Source organism: Microtus oregoni, unplaced genomic scaffold, assembly GCF_018167655.1.
Source record: "Microtus oregoni isolate MIOR12 unplaced genomic scaffold, Mior012 000006F_ref0000085, whole genome shotgun sequence".
In the NCBI taxonomy this organism is placed as follows: domain Eukaryota; kingdom Metazoa; phylum Chordata; class Mammalia; order Rodentia; family Cricetidae; genus Microtus; species Microtus oregoni.
Genome location: NW_024543065.1, coordinates 10,321,745 through 10,345,362, shown reverse-complemented (window position 1 = coordinate 10,345,362; position 23,618 = coordinate 10,321,745). Strand labels below are relative to the sequence as shown.

The window sequence follows — 23,618 nt, the reverse complement described above, 5'->3', positions numbered from 1 at the left end:
CAAAGCACTGACAGGCTTCTCCACCTCCTGACCTGGCCTCCATCTCCACTGCCTCACAGCTATGCAGATCCAAAGTACAAGTGACATGCGACAAGGCGGGCACAGATGGACAGAAATCTGTCCCTACAACAGAAATAGACTGCCTCCTTCTTCTGGGCTTGTTAATAATGAAATGTTACAAATTGGAGAGACAGATGGCATGTGGCCTATTAAAACTCCAATCTGAACCAAAAACCCTTTTCTTTAAACACCTTAGAACTTTCCTCCAACCGCTGTTATTTTAGAGGGGTAATAAAAGAAAGAAGACCCTGCAAATTTAAAATAACGATCTCTGGATCACTAATAACTCTGCACTGTCAAGTTCTCAAACTCATATGTCAATAGCATCCTTCCTTAGTGGGAAATGTTTCATGGAATAAAATTAGATTAAGACTATCTATGAAAGTTGCCATTATTATTAATATGTTACGTGTACTTTTAATGGCAGAATATTAATATAGTTTAGAATTTCTGAAAACTGAAGGAAAATGAATTGTGGTGGTTTGTTTAAATTCAGTAGGAATAAGCTGTGTGGGGGGCTCCATGCAAAATCTTGAGACCCTTAGGTAAGTGTGCTCCATCTGGGTCTCCCAGAGGGGGGGGAGACAGCCAACAGATCTGTAGTAGGGAAGAAGACTCTTTGTTAAGAGTCTCCCAGAGAGACTAAGAGAGAAAAACAAAGTTTGCTTCTAAGAAAAATGAAAAAAATTCAGATCTAGAGCAAAATTCCAATTTAAATATAAGCTGCTATACTTAGAAGCAAAAGACCCCAGAGCCTCAAAGAAGGGATTGCATTTAAGTGAAAACTACAGTTTTATTTTCCTCCTAAATATTGAAGTCCTCCCCCGATGGTTTTTTTAATCAAAATATTGCTAAAATTTAAAAAAAGGCTGTTATTATTTATGTCTTTCTCTTTTGAGAGGGGACAAAGATCATATTAATGGCAGAAACTGAGATTTGACCAAGCAACCAAGGCAGAAGTCTCTGTGATTTCTAATTGTAGACATTGCACCATCCTCTACACGTCACCAGGTTGGGTCACCAAGCTTGAAGGAATGCTACTGACAGGAAGCCTGCCCTCTGTCTCATCTAGGGAATGACATTTGTCAGTTTGAAATTTAGGAAATAGCAAGCCAAGCCCCACAGACACAAAGAAAAATAGAGCAAAGTTGATATGTGCTTGCTAGGTGGACCTAGTCCTTATTTTAAGTTTATTATTCATATTTATGTTAAATACTTCTATACTATGTATAAATCCGCACACGCACACAAATTAATAGATGTATCATACTCTCCAGACAAATCTAACCTTATGCTCTTACCCTAATGAACAATAATGACAGTTATCTATCTTAGTTAATAGCCTAAGCTAACCTTTGAAAACAAAATTCTTAATTATCCCATACACCTAAAAAAATCTAGTATATATCAAATCTCAACCCATTCCATTAAGTTGATATATTTAACATTTCATATTCATGTTTTTCCATTTCAGTTAAATATAGGAAATATGCAAGACAGCCTGTAGCTCTCCAGATTTATTTGGAGCAAAGCAAACTGTTACAGGGGAGAGAAGGAAAGACAAAAAGGTACAGTCTGCACTTTAGAAACCGTGAGTGTGGGTCCATCTGAGATTAAAATCAACAGCTTCAAACAAGCTTTAAAATTTGGCATATCCCATTTAAAGAGAAAGTTTAGAATAGGGCTGATTCTATAAGATATAAAAAAATCAGAAAATTTCCCACTTTTGCATAGGGATGTTTTATTAACATGGACTTTAATCTTTAGTGTATCTTTTACTAACTAGTAAAATTTTATCTAAGAAATGAAGCACATCTTTGTTACTACTACTGAGAGACTAGGGGAAAGAGATCTGAGTTGCTAGTGGAGTCTATGTGTATCTGACTTTCTTCCTTCTTGCATTATGAAGCAGATGTCTGGGACCCCTCTCCACAATTCACATGTGCTGTGATATTTGGAGATGGGCATCTATGGAAAGCAACGTGGCTTAGATGAGTGGTCTCAGTAAGTATTGATTTTGCCATCTCGGACTTCTCAGTGAGCTATGAAGAATACATGAATGTTCTTTGAGCTACCAAGAATTTGTCATGACAGCATAAAGCTGATTATATAAATATTTTTTTTCTTTAGAAAGCTTGCCTCCAGGAATATTGCCTAGGTTCCTATTTGTGCAATGCCCGGAATAAGGTGAGAAGTTAGGGGAGACAACAGGATCTCACTCCACCCCCTTTCACTCTGCTCTCTACCCTGCCAAGTGCAGCACCTACACTGCCTTGGACTCGGCTCGATGGCTGAGTAGTGTTCAAATTCAGCAGTGATTATTCCATGGGCCGATACAGGAGCCACTTAATTTTATATTGAAATGGAATATATTCAAATGGAATCATGGGCATCTAACTAGGCATGGTAGTATGAACAAATCACTTTTGATTTTTCTGGTGATGTCTTTACTTAGAATCTATCCAAAGCATTCTTTTTTTTTTTTTTTTTTTTTTTGGATTTTTCGAGACAGGGTTTCTCCGTAGCTTTTGGTTCCTGTCCTGGAACTAGCTCTTGTAGACCAGGCTGGCCTCGAACTCACAGAGATCCACCTGCCTCTGCCTCCCGAGTGCTGGGATTAAAGGCGTGCGCCACCACCGCCCGGCTCATTCTTTTTCTCTCATACAACAACGACCTCTTCTGCTTCGGAAGTTCTCGACACTATTTGAATAACGAAGATATCCTTAGTTAGCTTTCTTCCTAGGAATTTGAATCTGTTCATTCTTTCACTGACTTTATTATTATGAAGCATTGGGCACTGATACTGAGGTGAAAAATTACTCCTCACTATCAACTTTCTATTTGCTTTTCTGTTGTTGACATTACCAAAATTCTTTCTGTTATTTAAATGCTTTGTGGCACTCAGAAGTATGATACACACATACATACATACACACACACAGACACACACACAGACACACACACGGACACACACACACAGACACACACAGACAGACACAAACACAGACAGACACACACACAGACACACACACAGACACACACACAGAGAGACACAAACACAGACACACACAGACACACACACACACACACAGACACTCCACTTACAAACTGTGACTTTCCTTGGTTGATGTCTACAAGAAAGCAACTCACAAATACATTTCTCGTCACCTTAACTCAGTTCCAGACTTCTTTTTCTTCCTAACATTTAAACCAAGTTCAAGGTGATTTCCTTTTTTCTCTTCTATGACATCACTGGAAATACATTTCTGGTATCCAAAATCTTTGTTCATGACTGCTGTAGTTTTGTTTCTTTGTTGCTTCTGCCAGCACATTAGAAAACTCAGTTGTCTTTCTAGGAAATGACACTGGTTAAAGTCTTTTGGGGGCACTTTACTGTCATTATGGAGCACAACCTTCAGTCAGTCCCCACCCCCACCCTGAAGCTAAACCCTTGTGTGTCTTTCTCTCCCTTTCTCCGGGTACAGGGAGAAGACCTGTACATTATCTGTGCTGAACTGACTGCAACTGCAGTGAATTCATAAAAAGTGTTCACAAGCAGCAAAATGTGCATGGAAATAACCATATATCACTACAGTGAGAACTACCCTAGAGGTTCAGACCAAACTCCAAACAACTGCTGAGAAAGGGCAGAAATTCTTTCACTGGCCAGTCTGAGAAGATGTGCCTCAGACACATATCCCACTTCAAAAAAAAAAAAATCTATTGCTGTTCTTTCTCACTTGACAAGTATAGTCAATGCAAATTAATCAAAGGGCAGAGAAATCAAATTAGGACTGGACTGACGGGTGACCAGAAATGGTTCTATGTTTCTGTTTATTAAGGTTTTTAAGTGATTGGATGGAATTTAATTCTAGCTAAGCCAAGTCCTCACTTCCTGTAATATTTTCTCATCTTTTAGCATGAGGTTTCTTTCCATTCTCTTCCTTCATTTTACAAGTCAGACTCTACACGTTGTCCTGGGATTAGTATTATATTGAATCCTTGTCCTTCTTCTTCTCTCTTGCTCTCACTATTTTTTTGATACATATTATTCATTTGAAGCTAGGGCCATACATACTGTCAAGCATCTTCTCAAAAATCTTCACAGCATTAAGATACTTCTATCATGAATAATTCTCTGACTGTTTCCCTCGCCAGTGTACTCTTCTGGATCCAATGCATACATACTTTGAGGTGGAGGGAATATATGGAAAGTCACAATTACACTAATTCTCTTTAAATATAGTCAGTAATTCACCGATCTTATTCATGATGCCATAGCCTCATTGGTCAGAACCCTTAGGACTTGCCTCAGAAATTCTGGTACTTAAACAGGAAGACAGATCACTGTCTTAACAAAAGGTACTGCCTCCATGGTGAACGTTGTCCATTATGAACACAGTGTGATTACACTGTCATAAATACTGCATCTGACACGCCTCTTCCTTACTAGATTATGAGTTCACAAAAGGCAGCAGCTATCCCATTTTTAAGTTTAGTGTCTCCCACTCAGTCATTTATGAAATATCTGTTATATGCTGTGGAATATTTTTATGGTGTGGTCTCCCCTGCTCTCCAGAGGCTAACTTCTAGGAAGATACACACACACACACACACACACACACACACACACAAACACACACACACATTTATACACACACAATACACACAAATTCACTATTTGTAAAGATACGTTTTCTGGAGAAAGACAAAAAAGACAAAGAAGGGGCCAGAGAGAAAGCTCAGTGGTTAAGATCACTGGATGCTCTCGCTGAGGAATTGGCTTTGATTCCCAGCACCCACATGGCAGCTCACAATCTTCTGTAACTCCAGTTCCCAGGAATTAGACATTTGATTGAGTTGGATGCTGACCTTTATGCTTAGAAAACAACACAGAGATATTATGTCCATCTATACTTCAGTTTTAACATATGTCTATTTAGAAGTCTGGTCAGTGTGTCATGATGATAATTAAGACAACCAAGAAGCATTTGCTATCTTTACCATGTGGGGTGCAGCACACTTTCCATCAGTGGATGCCAGTGGCCCCCTAATGCTGCCTGTGCACATGTGATGAGGGACCAGACCATCAGCATACACGGTTGGTGTGGATCACCTCTATATTGTGATCTGTGTTTCTGTTATACTCGCACTTAAATCATTAGACAATTTCTTCTTGATCTAAGAAAAATTCTGGTCCTCACTGTAGTTCATGACTACATCTTAATTTCGTCACTAAACATATGTGGTGCTTAGACTCAAAGTTTGATGAATCCCCTCCCCATTGAAATTATGCTAGAATGGGTTCTTGACTACCTAAAATACAGAGTTTGTATTTGGAAAATCCTGCAATAAAATGTACATCTATTTGTAATACCTAACCACAAACTCAGCATCTACACAAAGAAAACCCATATATTTATAATATTCTGCTACTTAGAAAAAAATTAAGAGAAATTATGTGTTTTAAGAAACCTGTCTTGTGAGACATGAGCACTTCAAGTCATGGCAATGACTGTCAAATGCCTAAAAGCACATTTGAATTTCTAGGCAAAGCAGGCATCAAGTTTACATCTTTCAGATGATTATAAAAGTTAAAAAAAAATATGTTGAAGAACCACACTTGCCAGGATAGAATTACACACATTGTTCATTAACAGCCCCGGGGAAGCTTGGTACACGACGAGAAACCGAAGAGACAGCTCATGCTGAGCGCCTCATTTAGGTTGTTTGTAAACTGAAGAGTGTGTTATTTCTTTCCTGAGTACCAAGATCTCTCAAAAATAATATTCACTGAAAATACTGATAAGGTAGGTAAAATATAAAAAGTAACTGTATTTTTTTGAAAAACACAGATGTTTTTGATTTATGATAACAAAAAATATTAGTCTTCCTTCAATAACCTTGAATACCAGAATTGGCATTTTGGGTAAATGACTCCGCGCTCTGTCAGTTTAAGGGGTGGTCCCACCTCCCATCTTTCTAAGCTTCACACAGCCTAGTGTGAGGCACTGAGTGGTGCTTTCATTTCCACTGCAACTATGTTGCTATGGTCCATGAACACTTTGCCCTAGGAGCATCCCAGCCTCAGCCTGAGTTAGCCTCAGCCCGATCTCTGTTTCTACCAGAGTGAGCCCCCCCCACCCCGCAAGAGGATAGCTCAAGGCAATTGCTGCTGTACTCCTGTGGCTACCCTCAGTTTTCAAGCTGCCAGTAAACAGTCTCTCTCCCTGGCCTCTATTATGGCTCCAGCTTTAGCTGCTGTCAATTTGCCCACATCCAACTTCAATGACCTCAATTACTTGATGTTCTAGGTAGAACATCCTATGTCCTATCATTTGCTTGCAATTTCTTGAAACACCCACCATCCCTTCCTTCTCCAAGTAAACCTCATTTCTTCCCCTCCTCAAAATGCCAGGTCTAACCCCAACTTTCTCTATGTGGTCACTGCCTTACCAGGGAGTCAGTCACACTCCAAATAGGCACACATGGAAGACTATTCCACGTATCTAGATAAACTCCTGGTATGAATGAATTGCTATGGAATCTGTAAATTTATGGGAACCATTGCTAATTTAGTTTTTTCATAAGACTATACTAAAGTAAATGTATAAACTCCGAATATCGAGGATTTCTTAGTTACTATAACAGAAGATTTGGCATGGGAGTTGAACATTTGGAAGACCAGGAAACAGAATGTCCATCTGTACTAGAGCTGGGACAAATGGACAGCAAAACGCATAGCAACAGAGGCTAACTGTATTACAACAAAGGGAAGATGGTTCACTCGGGGTTGGTGGCAGAGGACAAGTGGATGCTTTCAGGTTTAGCTAGAGGTTAAGAGAGCTGGCATTCTTGGGAAGACAAGGAGCTGAATGGCAGCAAAATTTACATCAGTAACAAAATTTCAGTAACTAAGCCTGAAGAAACTGAGCAGAAAGTAAAGTAGTTTAAAGAAAAGCTGAAAGGCATGCTGGAATCCAAGAAAAGATTTGTAGAACCAGACTGTACTCTCAGTGCTAGGAAAATTGATGTCACCAATTGAGACCATCACTTTAAAGTGATTAGGACACTGAACTAGACCACCTCATGATCAGGCCCCAGTGTCTGCACAGACGGCTGGAAGGGAGAACGTGGTTAGGACACTGGATCTATCGACACCAGTGTCTGCATGGATGGCTGGAGGGAGGAACGTGGTTTGGACACTGGCCTAGACCACCTCATATCATGCCCCAGTGTCTGTGTGGATGGCCAGAGGGAGGAACATGGTTACGACACTGGACCAGACCACCTTGTGATCAAGTCCAAGTATCTACTTGGATAGCTGGACGGAGGAACATGGTCAGAGGAAAAGAAGATGCCACCCAGCTTAAGGATCCCAAAAGCAAGGGAGTCAAAATTCAAACTCAGCAAAGGTCAAAGTGCTGCCTAACAGCACAAGTTTATCCCCCTGCCTACTGGCTCCACCTGCAGGTGCACTGTGCAAATGCAGCTGAACCAAGACGGCCTTGACTGGATTAACTCTTAGAAATCATATACTGGTCTTCCCTTTTAGCAACACTCATCAGCTTTATCAAATGCTCATGTTAAGTTATTTCTTACTCTAATCGTCTAGTAGATAGTCACTTTTGTGTTTGGGCATGCGAGGTGTGTGTGTGTCGCATATGTGCAAGTGTGCAACCATATACATGCAGCTGAAGGCCAGAAGAATTTGTTGAGTTTCATCAACTCTTACTCCCCATCTTCCTTTTTGAGATAGGCTCCCTCACAGACCCTACTGCTTGCCATTTCAGCGATGCTGGCTGACCAATGAGCTCCTGGGATGGGCCTTTCTGTACACCCCAGTGCTGGGATTATAGGCAAATGTGCAATGTGCTCTTTCGTGACGTTCCCGGGGGCTGTTGGCCAATTCTTCAAACTCATGTCCTCTTGCCTGTGCAGTGGCCGGTCGTACCTACTGAGCCAACTCCCTGGCTCCTCAAGTTGTTTTCTGGGCACTATCCATCTATACTATATAATTTGGAGTTCCTAGTCACTGGGCTCAATTCCGAGAAAGGTCAAATGTGTTGCAAAGAAATATAATGAAGTACATTTCCACGCCAGGGAATGAGAAATAACTATTAAGGATTATTTTTGTATAATTATGATTTCAGACTATATGAATTCATAGTAATTAGAAATTATGTACACATAAAGGCAAACAGAACAGAAGAAAGATATTTAACCAAACATGTAGAAAACACACAAAATTCCTGAACACTGTCTATGAGCACAGGATCTACAGAGTGAAATAACCCTTGATATCCTAAGAAACCTGGGTAGAGGTACTTTTTACTGTTATGTGTTTCGGTATGGTCAGTGTATTTATATTTATAATTGCAAGCAGGGTGATAGGTACTTAATAAGTAGTCAAAGTTTGCAGAAAAATTTTTGACAAAGTAGGCAAAGAGTTAATTATACAAGCAATGGAGCACAGTGCTACAATAATGATGATATAATAATAATAATAATAATAATAATAATAATAAGTGAAGTAAAGCTCAATTCCCTTAACATTTTTTAAAGATTTGAAATATTTTTTTTGAGATTTTATTTTATTTACTTAGTTTTATTTGTTTGATAGTATGACTCTGTACTACATGCCTGTGTCTGTGGATGCCAGAGAGGGCATCTGATTTCCTAAGACTAGAGTTACAAACATTTGTGAGCTGTATATGGGTGCTGGGGATGGAACCAGTTTCCTCTGGAAAAGCAGTCAGTTGTCTTAACTGCCAGGCCTCATCTTCAGACAAACTCTAAAAGCCAAACCCAAGTACCTGGAGCCCACTTAAACACCAAGAACAAGATGGACACCTATGCAGCAAATTTTGTTACAGGTAGGGACACGCCAATGGCCACGATTACTTGTAAATAGAAAAGGACACCACGTCCAAGTGAGCAGGGCATTGCTTCTATCTCTTTGCAGCTGCAACCACAATACCTCACAATCACTGATGCACAAACACCACTGTACACTGACTTGGAATTCTCGAGCAGCTGCTCTCTCCGAAGCATGCATGTTACAGCCTCCTTAGCCACCTCTCTTGCTCCACAATGTGGCAATGCGTCTGCTCAGTCTCAGCCAGATGGGAATTACAAGCTTTCTTTGTGACTCGTGTTCTTCTATCAACATATTTTTTAATTACAAAAAAAGTATTTGTACAACTTTTATGGAAAAAGACATTGGTTTCATGAGGTCAAGTGTGCTTGTTTTACATACAGAAAGAGATTGACCTGCCTTTAAGGGAATTCACAAGGAGCATGATATAAGTCAGTTCTGCTGTCTGTTGGATCTTGATTTTGTGACTATCTGATTTTCTTATCAATACTGAAAACAAAATGCCCACATATCTGTTGATTTCAGAAGCTTGTTGAAGTCTTGAAGATTCATGTAATTACAGTCCTTCAAATTTTAAAAGGCTGAGGTAATTTGACCCAATTTCTAAAATTAACATGGATCAGATTTTTTTAAAATATTAGAAGTAATATGAGAGGTAATATGAAAGATTTTAATATTAAAAAGATAAAGGAACTAGCAGGCTGAACTTTAATATTTATCATGGAATTTCCGATAATTTAAGAAGTGAAAGGCCACGGAGGCTTCATTTGCTATCACTCCTCCGTGTTTATTTCCTCAGAGCTTCCTACTGATTCAGTCACTCACATGAAATTATCCATTATAGACACACGGAGGTGGACAGGCGCGCCTTCCTTATCCTCTTCGACAAACACTGTCAAGGCCTTTCCAGCACAGACACCAACACAGGAAGTGAGGTGAGATGGGGATAAAGGAAAATGAAGAGAAAGAGCAATAGCCTCACACAGCCCAGAAAAGCCGTTAGAATTCCCGCTTTTAGCCATACATCTGTTTATAACTTCCTTCAAATCAAGAAGGAATAAACAAAAACAAAAGAAGAAAATCAAAGCATCCCTGACATTCACTGTGAAAGGAAAGGCTTTTAGGTGTGCTAGGCAACGGCTGGAGACATTTCTCCCACCGGCTGCCTTTCCTCTTATCTATGCCCCCGCTTACCTGATTGGGGCACCTTTGGCTTGTGCTGGTCGCAGTAATACTGTGATCGTGGTGGCAGTTTCGTTCAGAGAGGCATCAACTCCTTCATAGTCAGGTAAAGTCGGAGCTGAAAAGAGACCCAACGAGGTGAAAAGAAAGTTCAATCGATTCGTGGTGATATATGATAGGCTGCTATGAATAAATGATCCTACCTTAAGGAAAAATCAATTTAATTCCTAATTAACTTCAGTGATCCTTATTTTATGACACTGAACCTTAACTGTGGGCAGAAGAAGCTAGGAAGGCAAGGTTGCTGGATTTTTAAAAGCTGTCTGGGGACTTGTACTCATTGTATTCTGAACACTTTGTGAAGACCCATGGGTTTCAGCTTCCCAAGCTCTTTACGCTGGTGAGCACGACGTGGGACAGTGGGACAAGGAGAGTCAGCACTGGCTGGACAGTCACACATGAGACTGGGACTGTGCATGGCAGAAGGGAGGTAATGGGCTGCCTACTGGCCCTAGCTGTTCATGCTTGGCAGGCAAAAGAAAGGCCCAGTATTCTTTTCTGGACTAGTTCCATGTGAGCACAAGAGAAACATGGTAATCAGCTGTGGTGCATTGGAAAGGAGATTACTTTCCAGTTACTAAGAACTGGTACATTAATTGGCAAATAGTTAAAAACATAAATTTTCAACATGTTGGATAGTGTTTGTGTTCTACAAGTTTCCCAACCTTGGGCTTAAAGAAATTTCAACTGGTTTTTACTATATGGATGGATGTATAAGGGAATGAGACCCATTGAAACAAGTAGATTATCATTTAACCTTGACAAGTCAGGTAATATGTAACAAAAAAAATCTTCATCCACTCATTAAAAACATATGCAAAGTTTTATGAGCTGTGATAGAGCCATGAAGACAAAACACAGTCACTGACACAGAATCAAGATTAAGAATTAACCTTTTATGAAGCCAAGTAGTATAAACCGAAAATATACACACAGTAAACTTTCACATAATCAAAAGATGCAAACTTTTAAGCTTACAAAACATTGGCACACTTTTATACAAATTCTAATTATTCTGTTATTTTGTTTGCATAGGTGTTTTGCCTGGATGTTTGTTTGTGCACCACATGCATTCCTGGTGCCTGGGACATCAGGAGATGGCATCAGATTCCAGAAATTGGAGTTAGATAGTTACGGAATGCCCTGTGGGTGCTGGGAATCAAAAACCACATCCATGGTAAGAATAGCTAGTGCTGTCAACTGCAGAACCATCACCCTGGTCCTTTAAATTAATGCTTTCAATGCTGAAAAAAACAATGACTAGACAAAAGGGGTAGAGAGGCATACAGTATCTCAAAATTTATACAGCATCACAGTAACCAGATGCTCCCAAAGCACAGCAGCAGAAGCTAAGCTTATAAAATACAAGAAAATGCTTATTGCTTTCTAGTTGCAATGGGAAAATTGAAATCAAATAATTCAGAGGGAAAAGAAAGTCAGAAGGGTGTTTCTGTCTATAATTAGAAATTTTCTGTTCGACATCATGTTGAACAGGGTATCTAAGACTTCAAACTGTATGTACGTGTATGTGTCTCTCTGTGTATATATATATGTGTGTACATATATATTCATATCAGAAAACATATTTGCTCAGTGTCTAATTTAAAAGATTATGTAGATTTTACAACAATTTCTATTGAAAATTTCAATTGTTGCTAATTCCAAAAGGGAAGAAGTTTGTCATGACATTCACTAAGTCTTATTTTCTAACAAAGTGATTTAATAAATATTTTAAATCAATGAATTTCATTAGGATATAAAATGACAGTTTAATATACTATCATTTCTTAATATAATGGATGATGTTAAAACATCAATTTTACCAGAATATTAATATAAATCAAATCATATGCAAATGAATATATTGGAATTACTCTTATTCATGATATGAATTTTTAAAAGTTATATTTTATTTAATACATTTCCAAATAAAACAATTTATATACATATATCTTACTCTTGGTATAAATTTTTGATTCAGGACAATGTTAAAAATATATAATGTGGATCTTTGCACCTGCTTCCATCAATTACTGGATGAAGGTTCTAAGATGACAATTAGTGTAGTCACAAGCCTGATTACAGCAGAAGGCCAGCTCAGGCACCCTTTCAACTATTGCTAGGAGTCTTCTGAGCTCTTGAAGTCCAGTCAAAGAGAGAGAGGAGGGATTATATGGGCAAGGGTGTGTATGTCAAGATCATGATGGGGAAACTCACAGAAACAGCTGACCCAAGCTAGTGGGAGCTCATAGACTCTGGACTGACAGCTGGGGAGCCTACATGGGATCAAACTAAGCCCTCTGAATGTGGGTTACAATTGCATGGTTTGGTCTTTGGTGGGGTCCCTGTCAGTGTGACAGGGATGTATCCCTGGTGCATGACCTGGGTTTTTAGAACCCCTTCCCTATGGTAGGATACCATGCTCAGCCTTGATACAGGGAGGAGTGGCTTGGTCCTGCCTCAACTTGACATACAGTGGGAAGGGGAGGGAGGAGGAACTATGGTTGGTATATAAAACAAATAAAGAAAATTTTTAAAAAATGCAATGTGAATTGAGAATGGCTGCTGTTATATACTAAATAGAATTGACAAGGATTCACCAAATAAAAATGTGTTTAATATATTATGTGGTTTACCTTCAAAAGACCATTTTCAAATTTAACTCTATAGTTACAAACGGCTCATATTTTTATAGTGTTAAATATGATGAACTATTTTATTAACTGGAGTAGACTTAGGGAGCATCGTGATGCTAACATCAGCAGGAACCTAATCAGGTTGAATGGGCGATTTGACTGAAGGAGAATTATTACTCGTAAACGATCAAGTCAAATGCAAATTATAAAAGTAAATGTAGTAGAAAGTGAAATTTAGTTATATTTATCAATTCAAGAGTTTCTTGCGTGTTCTAATTTTGAAAATTAGAGGCATTTGTGTGAGATGTTTGTGTGAGGAGGAAAGGAAGGTTGGCATTTGTTTAAAATTAGCATAATGTTAAAGAAAAGGGGGCAGGCAAGGTGTGAGGTATTCCAATATGAGAGTGAAATATACCAGGACTTGTTAGACACCACCCATTGTAGCATACAACTGATGCCATACTTAGCACCTCATTGAGATCACAAGAAAGGTCCATAATCATTTACAGTGAACTGGGAAAGATTTGAAGTAAAGAAATGATGTAACCATTTAAGACTACTGTCATTTTTGTGACTGCCTGAAAAGTGTTTGGATTAGAACGTATCACCAGGAATGATTTGTTCTCAAATGGTTGAATAAACTGCCCTTGACCTCACGTAGTGATGTGATGACTCAGTAGGCTACACGATAACACAGCACCTATTTGAGGGTCTAGAATATGCTATTGCAAATCAGGAGCATGAACTGCTCAGCTTCTATGTTACTCATTTGCTTACCTGAGATGTTTGTGGTCACATTGATGGCTGTGGCAGGCCCAAAGCCTTTGACAGTGCTGGCTCTTATGAAAAACTGGTAGGTAGTTCCAGGGTGGAGATGCATAAATACATGGTGTGTACTATTCCATAAATTTGATACAGTCTGTGGAGGTCCAGCCACTGGAACTGCGGGGTCAAATGATCGTATGCTGCTATAGCTCACCTAGTGTGGAAAATATATTTCCCATTATATATCAACTGAAGGCCATAATAAAGTGTAAGCAAGCCCTTTCTAAACAACATAGCACTCAAGAGCCTCAAGTCCTCATTACTTTCCTCTTCTTTTTCTTTTATTTTGGCATGGGTATTTTTCGCATCTCTCATCTATCTATCTATCTATCTATCTATCTATCTATCTATCTATCCCTCTCTCTATCTATCTATCATCTATCTCTATTTATTTTAGCTTGGCACTGCTATTTCTGGTATTTTTCATCCACCTATCTATCATCTGTCTGTCTGTCATTTGTCATTTAAGCTATCTCACTACCTCTCTATCATCTATGATCTACCTAATGATATGTGTAGCTGTATATCTAATTTGTCAAATGCTTGTATCTTTAAAAATCTATCAATAAATTGATATACTTAAATATGCATACTACATACAAAATTTCTTATTACATAATTTAATGTATGTGAAAACAGAAGGTCTTCATCAAAAGTATATTATTCTTCTCCACTTTTTGGTCTAAGGAACACAGAAAATTCTAGTAACATTAGCAGCACAGGCTTGTGATCTGAGCTACTTGGAAGACGAATACAAGTTCAAGGTCAGCCTGAGTTACAGAGTGATTTCATGGCCATTTTGTATTAATTTAGTAAAACCATGTCTCAAAACAAATTAAAGGACACTAGTGCTCAAACATACTAAAATAGTCAAAAACATTCATTCTAATTCCTATAATTCATTCTTAGGCATAAGATATACAAATATTTATTCTATAATCAGCACAGACTAACTATATAGCCAAAAACTTCACAAGTGTGCAATTAAGAATATCCATTTGAAAGTGATGGAGGAAAGGGAGAAAATTGTTTTTCAATTAAAACATATTTAAAAATTCATTTATTCTCTGTACCTTCTTATTTGAAAATATAGTGATTTATATTCAAAGGTACAATGAAATTCTGAAATGGGTTTTTAATCTGTTTTGCTTTGGGGGGCTATTAATTACTTACTTTGAAAAACAGGCCATTCAATGGCCTCTCCTTAAGCACAGTGTGATATTGGTTTCTTAATTTTAGAAAAAGGGACTTAGCATTTTTACATGTAATTATTCATTACAAACATTAATTGGCTTTGACAAGGACACAGTCCAGTTACACACATATGGAGCCACAAAACTATCATATATTCCAAGAATTTGCTACTATACACTGATTAATTTTAAAATCAAATAATTTGTGAACTAGAACAAAGAGAGGTGATGATGCGTTAATATTCTCCCCGCCCCCCTTTCCTTTCCTATTATTTCCACTCAGCCGTCTCCTTGGCCTCTTTGTATGTACACCTTCTCCTCATACCTCATACTGAGTGATGATGCCGTTTGGTTCCAGTGGCTCTTTCCAGTTCAAGAAGATCTTGTTTTCAAAGGAAGTTCCTTGGAGGGATTTGACTGGCACAGGCCCGGGCACTAGAAATAACAGATATTGGAAATAAGAACACTTGCAATTAACAAGATAAACACAATTTAAAGTAGATGTCCTGGAACAAAAATATATCTTTAAAAATAACATCAGCACATGAACGGTATTCAGATTTGACACCAATTGTCAGCCTGTAAGTTTCTAAAGCAGGAAATGTAGAAATGTAAAGTTATTGTTATTCTAATGAATATTCAATCACCTTGGAGAGTGGCATAGTCATGTAGTCTGTTTTTCTCTCTTGTATACGGCTAATAACATGAAGTTCTTATTTGTAATTTGCTCCGAGAACAGAGATGCACATCCCTGAAAGATTTCTTGAAGATTATGATAATCCCCTAAAGAGGCTCCATCAACGAAGTTCATAAAATAATGAATTATAATCATAATTAACGCTCCTTAGACTCAAAAGCCAAATCACACAGCACTGACTTGAAATGCCCATTAAAAATCATCCTGACTTTTGTAGCTATACTTATTAAATTTTCTATAATTAAAAAGATAGCACTGATTATTATATTTTTTTTAAAGTTGTTAGAGATGAATACGCTAAAATGTACCTGCTTCACGCTTTTACTTTTTCTCAGCTAAGGAAGAGCTTATTAAGAACAAGCTGGTTTAGGACTCAAGGATCTCTTGATTTGCTTTCTTCATTTGGCAGAGCTGAGGATGGGGCTCAGGGCCTGGCAAATGCAAGCCAGCGCTCTCCCACTGAGCTATCTCAATACCTCACCATATTCTTTCTCTCTTCCTTCCTTCCTTTCATTTTTATTCATTTTTTGTTGTTGTTACTGTTTTTTGTTTGTTTGTTTTGGACAGGATCTAATGTATACTCTCACTCTGAACTCTTTGTGTCTCCCAGGATGGCCCTGAACCTATGATCCTTTTGCCTCCACCTCCAGAATGCTGAGATGACAGCCATGTGCCTCCACGCTCCGTCTTATGCCACATGTGTGTTGGGTACTTAATTCAGAACTTCCTGCATGTTAGGCAAGAATTACAACTCCTAAGTGACATTGCTCCAGTCCTTATTTGCGAAGGCCTCATAAGTTGCAAAATCCTGTCATTAATCAGCCATGTATTTGTTACTATTGACAAGCTACAAGATATTTCTGCTACTGTGTAGTTCTCTTTTTATAGATCTTACTTTAAAACCTGGCCGTTTATTCACACAATCCAGATTCTTCTTCTAATCATGCTTAACAATACATATTACCTCACACTCTTGACTTAAAAACTTCGTTTTTTCAAAAAAAAAAAAATACCAACCCGGTATTGGGTAAGTACGGTTTTTAATTAATATTTTCCCTGAATCCAATGTTTCAGTGAACTTCACACATGACATTATCTAGAAATGCCGTTTCAAAGTACAGAGCAATTTCATGAGGATTGAAATAAATTAAAAATCACTGGATCACAGGAAATGTATTTCTTCGTGGCTAGCAGCAGCAAGAAATTCTGAATGATACGCCACCAGATGAAGATTTATTTCATTCTACAAGGAGAATATGAATGATGCTATGACCTCTGAGGCAGGCAACACAAGGTGACGCATAAAAGAAAGAAATCCAGAAGAATAAATGAAAAAGAAATCCATATTACAGATAGCATGGTAGCCCTTTACTTTGGACACGTTCATGGCCCCGTCAGTTAACCATCCCTTACCCATGTCTCATGTTGTCAGCACGGGCTACTGTGCTCAGCAGGGCAGTAAGCCTGACAAGGATTCTGTGCAGTTTCTGGCAATGCCAAGGCTACTAGAGACATGGGTTCATTGTGCAAGTGGATATCTGGGCATATATTGATTCTGTTTATGACTGCAATCAAGGAAAGTATATTTCTTCACACGTTTGTCAGGAAAAGTGGCAGATATGAGTAGGAAGAGTCAAAATACCAAATACTGAGCACTTGTTATGAAAATTCCTGTGTCTACCTACCATAATTTGTCTTACAAGTACTATGAAATAGAATGAATATATTTCAAATTATTCTTATTTACGCATGATTCAAAATATTTCCTTAATTCTGCATTGAAAGATGGGCAGAAGTAGTAAATTGTTTCCCTGAAACGTTGATAAGATCACCCCCTTCTCATACATGTTCTACATTGATATAACTCTGCTTGAAGTATTTACAAGTTCCATTTTTCAAGATTGGAAAGGTAGGAGAAAAATCACGCCCAAGATAGGCCACACAAGTGATCATGACTTAGATTAATGAATACTCCTAAAACAAACACATAAAGGAAATGTGGACGAGCTATGGGCACAGACCAACTCTGTTCATTTATGCTCTGCACCTGAGCAGGAATGATGTCTCTACACACAAAGACAATGTCTTAGTTCAGTGATGATTTGCCTAAACCCAGCATGAAGTGCTTAAAGCCATTTCATGCCCAGCTTCAGACTGTGGGGATTCACGTTACATTTCCACACCGCCGACTTTCAGTGGAGATAGAATGCTGACTCCCATTCCTGTGCTTGTGATTTATTGGAGAGCCGTTCCAGCTAATTTTGTTTGGAGCATGAGAAAGTCCTTCAAATAGAACTTCAAAAACGGAAAAGAAAAATGAAAGAGGTGTGGAGAAAGATTATATTAAATAAGTATTATAGCCTCTAAAACATAATAAATCTACATTTTAAAATGACTTTGTAGCTTTAAAAAATGTCCCCAAACCAGGCTTTTCTGCTGAGTTAACTTCATAATATTGATTTCCATGAATGCTGGAATAAAAAATGAAAATGGAACCTTATACAAAACAATTCTGCCCATGCATTAAAAAGCACATGTAATAAATTAAGCCTAAATTCTACCCTAAAGTTCTAGTTGGAAATGGTTCTAGCTTTGGGAGCTTGATTTATGGATGTCCCCAGAATTCTTTTCACACAATATCTTTTTATTAGGTGGTTGATAATTTATTCTTTTTCTATGTATATAGGGCAGCAATAATTTAGTAAGACTGACTTAACCAGATCATCATGATCCATTGATCTTTGCAACAATAACCATCATTTAGTTATTCTTCCTCACCTCAGAATATCGAAATACATCAAGTATTCTGTGTAGAAACTCAAGCTCATATGAGCAGGGCTGAAGAATGACGTACAAATACTCCATGGAAGTTCCTAAGTCAGTCTTTAAGAATGACTTATAGAAGAGAAAACCAACCAGGAAAGGAAATAGCCTACCATATGGGATACAACCACAGGGATTACTCTGGAGTCATACTATGAAACAAAATACGTGCAACTTCATATAACTGAAGCTTATACAAAAAAGCATTCAACAGAGAAGCTAAAATAAAAGCGGACTTGAAAACTAATGTAAAAATGTTATTTCTAATTTATAGAACTGATTCTATATGAACCCTGTCGTTATGAGTTTGATTGGTTTAGGTCAAAATTCCACAGAAATTTCATTATCTGAGTATTAACATAGCTATTTATGTAATCAAATGTTGTTTAAAAATATATTGCAATTAAAAAAAACATTATAAAAACCTGACTGCCTTTTTTGTTTTTGGGAAAGAAAAGCAAGATAAACAATATCAAAGGATAACACCATAGGAAATCGCATTGTTGGAGGGCGACTAGATAAAAACAAACAAAAATATCAAACTCATGTAGCTGGATTTAAATGTTATCAATCAAGACATCCTGGCCATAAACGCTGACAGCAATCCAAATAAATGTGACTATAGTCTTATTATTAAAAACATGAGTTATAAAATGCTTAGCATGACACAGACACTGAAACCCTCACCGCACTTCAGAAGATGTGCGATTCCTCCTGATATTTGTGTAGCTAGTTTTGGACTTTCGTTGATATTGTTGATGCCTGACTCCATTACCGTTACCTCTTCTCTTCTGCACAGGTAAGTGTTGCATGTATGGGAGGGTGGGGGTGACACTGGAGATGGAGGTGAAAGTTCTTTAAATAGTGTTGCCACATTGGTTTCAATGATGTAAGGAAACAATGTAGTAACTGCAATAAGACCCTTTGGTTAACTCAAACAAGACAATAACAGATTCCTCTTAAGTCTCAGGGGTTTGACTCCCGACTTTTAGTAATAAGAGGCAGACCACAGACATCATGTTAGCAGTCTAAGCTGTGCAAGGCTTTCACTTCTCTAGGACAGCAAAGCAACGGATCAACCAGAGTCACTTTCAAGTTTCACAGGAGAAGAGCTGAAATGAGTATTTCTAGAAATTATAGCACACTTACTTACTTTATGGCCATCTCATTCCTATTTGTTAGGCATCAGAAGATACACAGTAGCCAAGTGACTACATGAAGGGAGGTGTGTGGGGGAGTCTGATCCTAAACTACACGCTTTACTCTAAAACTCAAATAAAAATACAGGCCTCTTATCAAGCTGTTGAAGAAAATATTAAGAAGGAATAGAACCACAGAGACCTCACGACTTGGCTCCTTTACTTGAGCATATAACTAGAGAAACAGAGAAATTTACTGATTATGGAAATGATTGGTAAACCCCAAGTTCTGCTAAGATTGGCCTGAGATCATTACGTAGCAGTTTCTACCAACATACATTTATTTATAAAAGAACACCAAAAGAATAAAGTGTCACCCTAAAATATATAGTTGTTTGTAAAGTAATAGATTTGGAGCTTTTGTATATTTTTTCCACTCAATGAAGAAATTCATATTCCTATGAATGACGTACCATACTATTAGAGAAAAGCCATCCATATTATAATGTTAATACAAATATGCATTCTTATTACTTAATGCTTCATAAGTATCATTTCTTACAATAAAAATTTATAAAAGATTAAGGTCTGCTATTTTCTTATGAGGATCTTTATTTGGACTAAAAAATGTCCTGTGTCTTTTGTGTTTTAATTCAATCAAATCAAGTATTTTATCTTCAAATACTGGAAAAACAATACCATCTTGTTTGATTTATAAAATTCAAACACGAGTTATAAGAAAGTGAATTTTACCAATAGGTAACTATATAGTGATGTGGATAATAACATTTTTGCTTTCACATTTGGTAAGAAAGTCTTTATTTAGGCTTGAGGCACCCTTGCCACTTCTACTATCATTATTTAAAAAGTCATCATGGGTGCATGCCATTTAGTAACTGTATTACTTTCTGAAAACAGAAAGTCTGTTATAGGTAATCTGGCTGGGATAACCTAGTAGATTTTTTAATTAACTACTGGACAATGGGGAGGGGGGTAAATTTAAAGAAAAGACAGTATTTTAGACACCAAACAGGAGCATACCATCTTCATCAGTCTGAATGATCGTCTCCTCACTCTCCTTCCTGCCCTCTGGATTGGTGAGGATCATCTTGAGGCTGACATTTGTATAAGGTGGCAAATGGTTCACAACATGCTGAGGGGCTTTAGGGTCCATGTCCAAGCAGTCTGCCCTGCTCTCATTGTGGCCACGGAAGTAGTGGTAGCAGATCGTGACGTTGAAAGTGTGGCAGCGAGTGATGTTGTAACCCAAGGACTCCCAGTCCACAGCAATGCGCCTTGCCTGGATTTCAGCAATCTTCAAAGTCTTCGGGGTCCGCATAGGCTCTGCAAAATAAATACAGACAGCTGTCAGCTCGACTGTAAATTCCTTCTGGAGAGAGAAGTACTGAGCAGAACACAGTATATCCAATCCAGTGGCTATCAAGAGAATCTTTGGCTTTTAGTGTTTTGTCAAGAGAATCTTTGGGTTTTAATGTTTTTCCTGTTCATAATTTCATGCTGGTAGGTTCTGGAGACTGATTCAACAGTAAAAAAGGAGCTAAAACATGAAATGAAAGCAATCCTTAGTACTCATGGACTTATCAGAAAAGAGAAAACCAGCAGAAAATGTAGAAACAATGCCTGACAGTTGTCGCTGTCCGGTTTCCCATCCCCTTCCTTTGCCACTACTGACCAAGCAGATTAGCTCGTATATCAGAAGGGACAAGAGTCAGTGTGCTCTGCTCAGCGATTTGTCATGTCACTAAGCCATGGTGTGTACTAATTAGTCTAATTGGAACACTAAACTACCATTTACCAAAATGACACAGATATTAATTAACACTAATTATTCCAGTAATGATGTTGTTCATCAAAGCAAATAAAAATTTAGAAAAATTACAAGAACACATGTGGATATTAACACCAACCACCTCCTCTCCTTCTTGATCTCTTTGTAACTTATTTTCTAGAAAATACTCAGGCCTAACCACCCATGCACTGTCATACAAACCAAACTAGAAGGTGAGTTGTCACTCAACTGAAAAACCCTGGCAGGACTGAACACTCAGAAGACCGGAAGTCCATCCATCACTGACTCCCAGCGGTATCCATTCCTCACGCAAGACTGACTTTAATTGTCTAACTTAATCAAAATAATTACTCTATGAAAGCCAGGGCCATGGTGAACCCCATATAGTACAGAAACGAGAACACAGCAAAATGTGAAGACATTGATTAGACATAACTAAAGAAGCTGAGGCCAAGTTCAAGGTCTTGCTGGTTTCTCTTAACTCACTTAGGATGGTCAATACTATTGCTAACTGGAAATCATCAGGGATAAAAGGAAAGCAAATGTAAAAAGCCCATTTGTGTGTTCTTATCCATTTTTATATTTGAGATCAGAATCCCAGTCCTATAAAAATAATGAGGACGCAACACAGATGGCAAGCCCAAATTGGGAATCCAGTTCAATGGCTCCAGTGTGGGATGGGAAACAATCCCAAGTGGCGAGTATTTTAAAATTTCAAAACTAAAAATTCCCCATGTACACATGCAAATTAAACTCTGCTAGAAGCTAATGCTTAGGTTTCAAATGTTAGCAGGCAATCTTCCGACTTCAGTTGGCCTGCTGGATCAGATTTGTTTTGTGTACTGTTTTAAATCCATAGAGAGACCGAGAGGAAGAGGTGGCCTTTTAATCATACATGCCATTGTATATCTAACCCTATGCTAATGCTCCCACCACTGGGCGAACCATACCAAGAATGGGTCATTCTTTCTATTTGGATCAATGTTTGTCTGACATTGGTTTATCTGACCAAATAATATCAGCTTAGATTAACTCCAACCACCTCAAGAGAATCGTGATTTCACTACTGCTGGATAACAAGACATTTTTTTACTTGCCAGAGTCAACTTGAACCATATGCTGCCACAAAGTATTCATTTGTATCCAGAAGGAGGAAGTAAGAAACTATGTAGAATATATGAATGAGTGATTCCTAGGCATCAATGGCAGAAAATACCACTGATGAAATCGCCTGGTTAGGAATGCTACTTTCTTATACTGATTCCCTCTTTCGGAATCTAACTAAGCATTTCTCTGTCTCTGAGACATCATCCTCTTTCACCATTTTTCTCCCATTTTGTTTCACTCTTCATCTTGTAGCGATTTCACAATCGAAGACCATTTCACACTCTACAAAAGAAGTCAGTGCCTATGTGCACCCTACGTTCTGAGCTCATGCTCAGAGTTAGTAGAAGATGTACTAATTACTCGCTAGTTAATTGTTGTCAAACTTAGAGACACACCTGGGAAGAAGGCATCTTAACTGAGGAACTGCCTTCATTAGACTGGCCTGAGGGCAAGGCTATCAGGCATTTCCTTGATGTTTACTGATGTGGGATGGAACAAGCCACCTGGGCTGTGCCACCCCCTGGCTGGTGGTCCTGGGCTCTATAAGAAAGCAAGCAGAAGAAGTTGTGTGGAGTAAGCAGGTGAATACTTTACCCCTATAGCCTCTGCTTTGGGTCCTGCTTTCAGGTTTCTGCTTGAGCTCCCGCACTGGCTTCCCTTGATAATGGAGTCTAATTGTAAGGAGTAATAAACCCTTTGCTCTCCAAGTTGATTTTGGTCAGCTTTATTTATGTATTTGTTGTTTATTTAACTCATTCATTCCTTTACATCACAGCAGCAGAAACTAAACTACGACAATTAGTTAGTTACTAGGTAAAAATGCACTGGTGAACTTGGATAATTTAGTTACTAGGTAAAAATGCACTGGTGAACTTGGATAATTTAGTTACTAGGTAAAAATGCACTGGTGAACATGGATAATTTAGTTACTAGGTTAAAATTCACTGGTGAAGTTGGATAATTTAGTTACTAGGTAAAAATTCACTGGTGAACTTGGATAATTTAGTTACTAGGTAAAAATGCACTGGTGAAGTTGGATAATTTAGTTACTAGGTTAAAATTCACTGGTGAACTTGGATAATTTAGTTACTAGGTAAAAATGCACTAGTGAACTTGGATAATTTAGTTTGTGTGCACTTGAATGCTGCTTATTAGATTGGCATTCATCGTGAACAACACATGAAACTCAGTACAACTCAGAAAAAAAG

At 38.1% G+C, this 23,618-nt stretch overlaps 1 protein-coding gene across 13 annotated transcripts in view; it reads right to left on the bottom strand.

The window, feature by feature from the left end:
* The window catches only part of Ptprk (protein tyrosine phosphatase receptor type K), a 525,156-nt gene that overhangs the window by 100,208 nt on the left and 401,330 nt on the right, over positions 1-23,618 (bottom strand). For all 13 annotated transcript variants that reach the window (XM_041654412.1, XM_041654413.1, XM_041654400.1 and 10 more), the window contains exons 8-11: positions 20,535-20,837; positions 15,160-15,269; positions 13,594-13,795; positions 10,133-10,238 (exon numbers count right to left, since the gene is read on the bottom strand). In XM_041654412.1, coding sequence (XP_041510346.1) covers positions 10,133-10,238; positions 13,594-13,795; positions 15,160-15,269; positions 20,535-20,837 — 721 coding nt within the window. The remainder of the gene's footprint in view (positions 1-10,132; positions 10,239-13,593; positions 13,796-15,159; positions 15,270-20,534; positions 20,838-23,618) is intronic.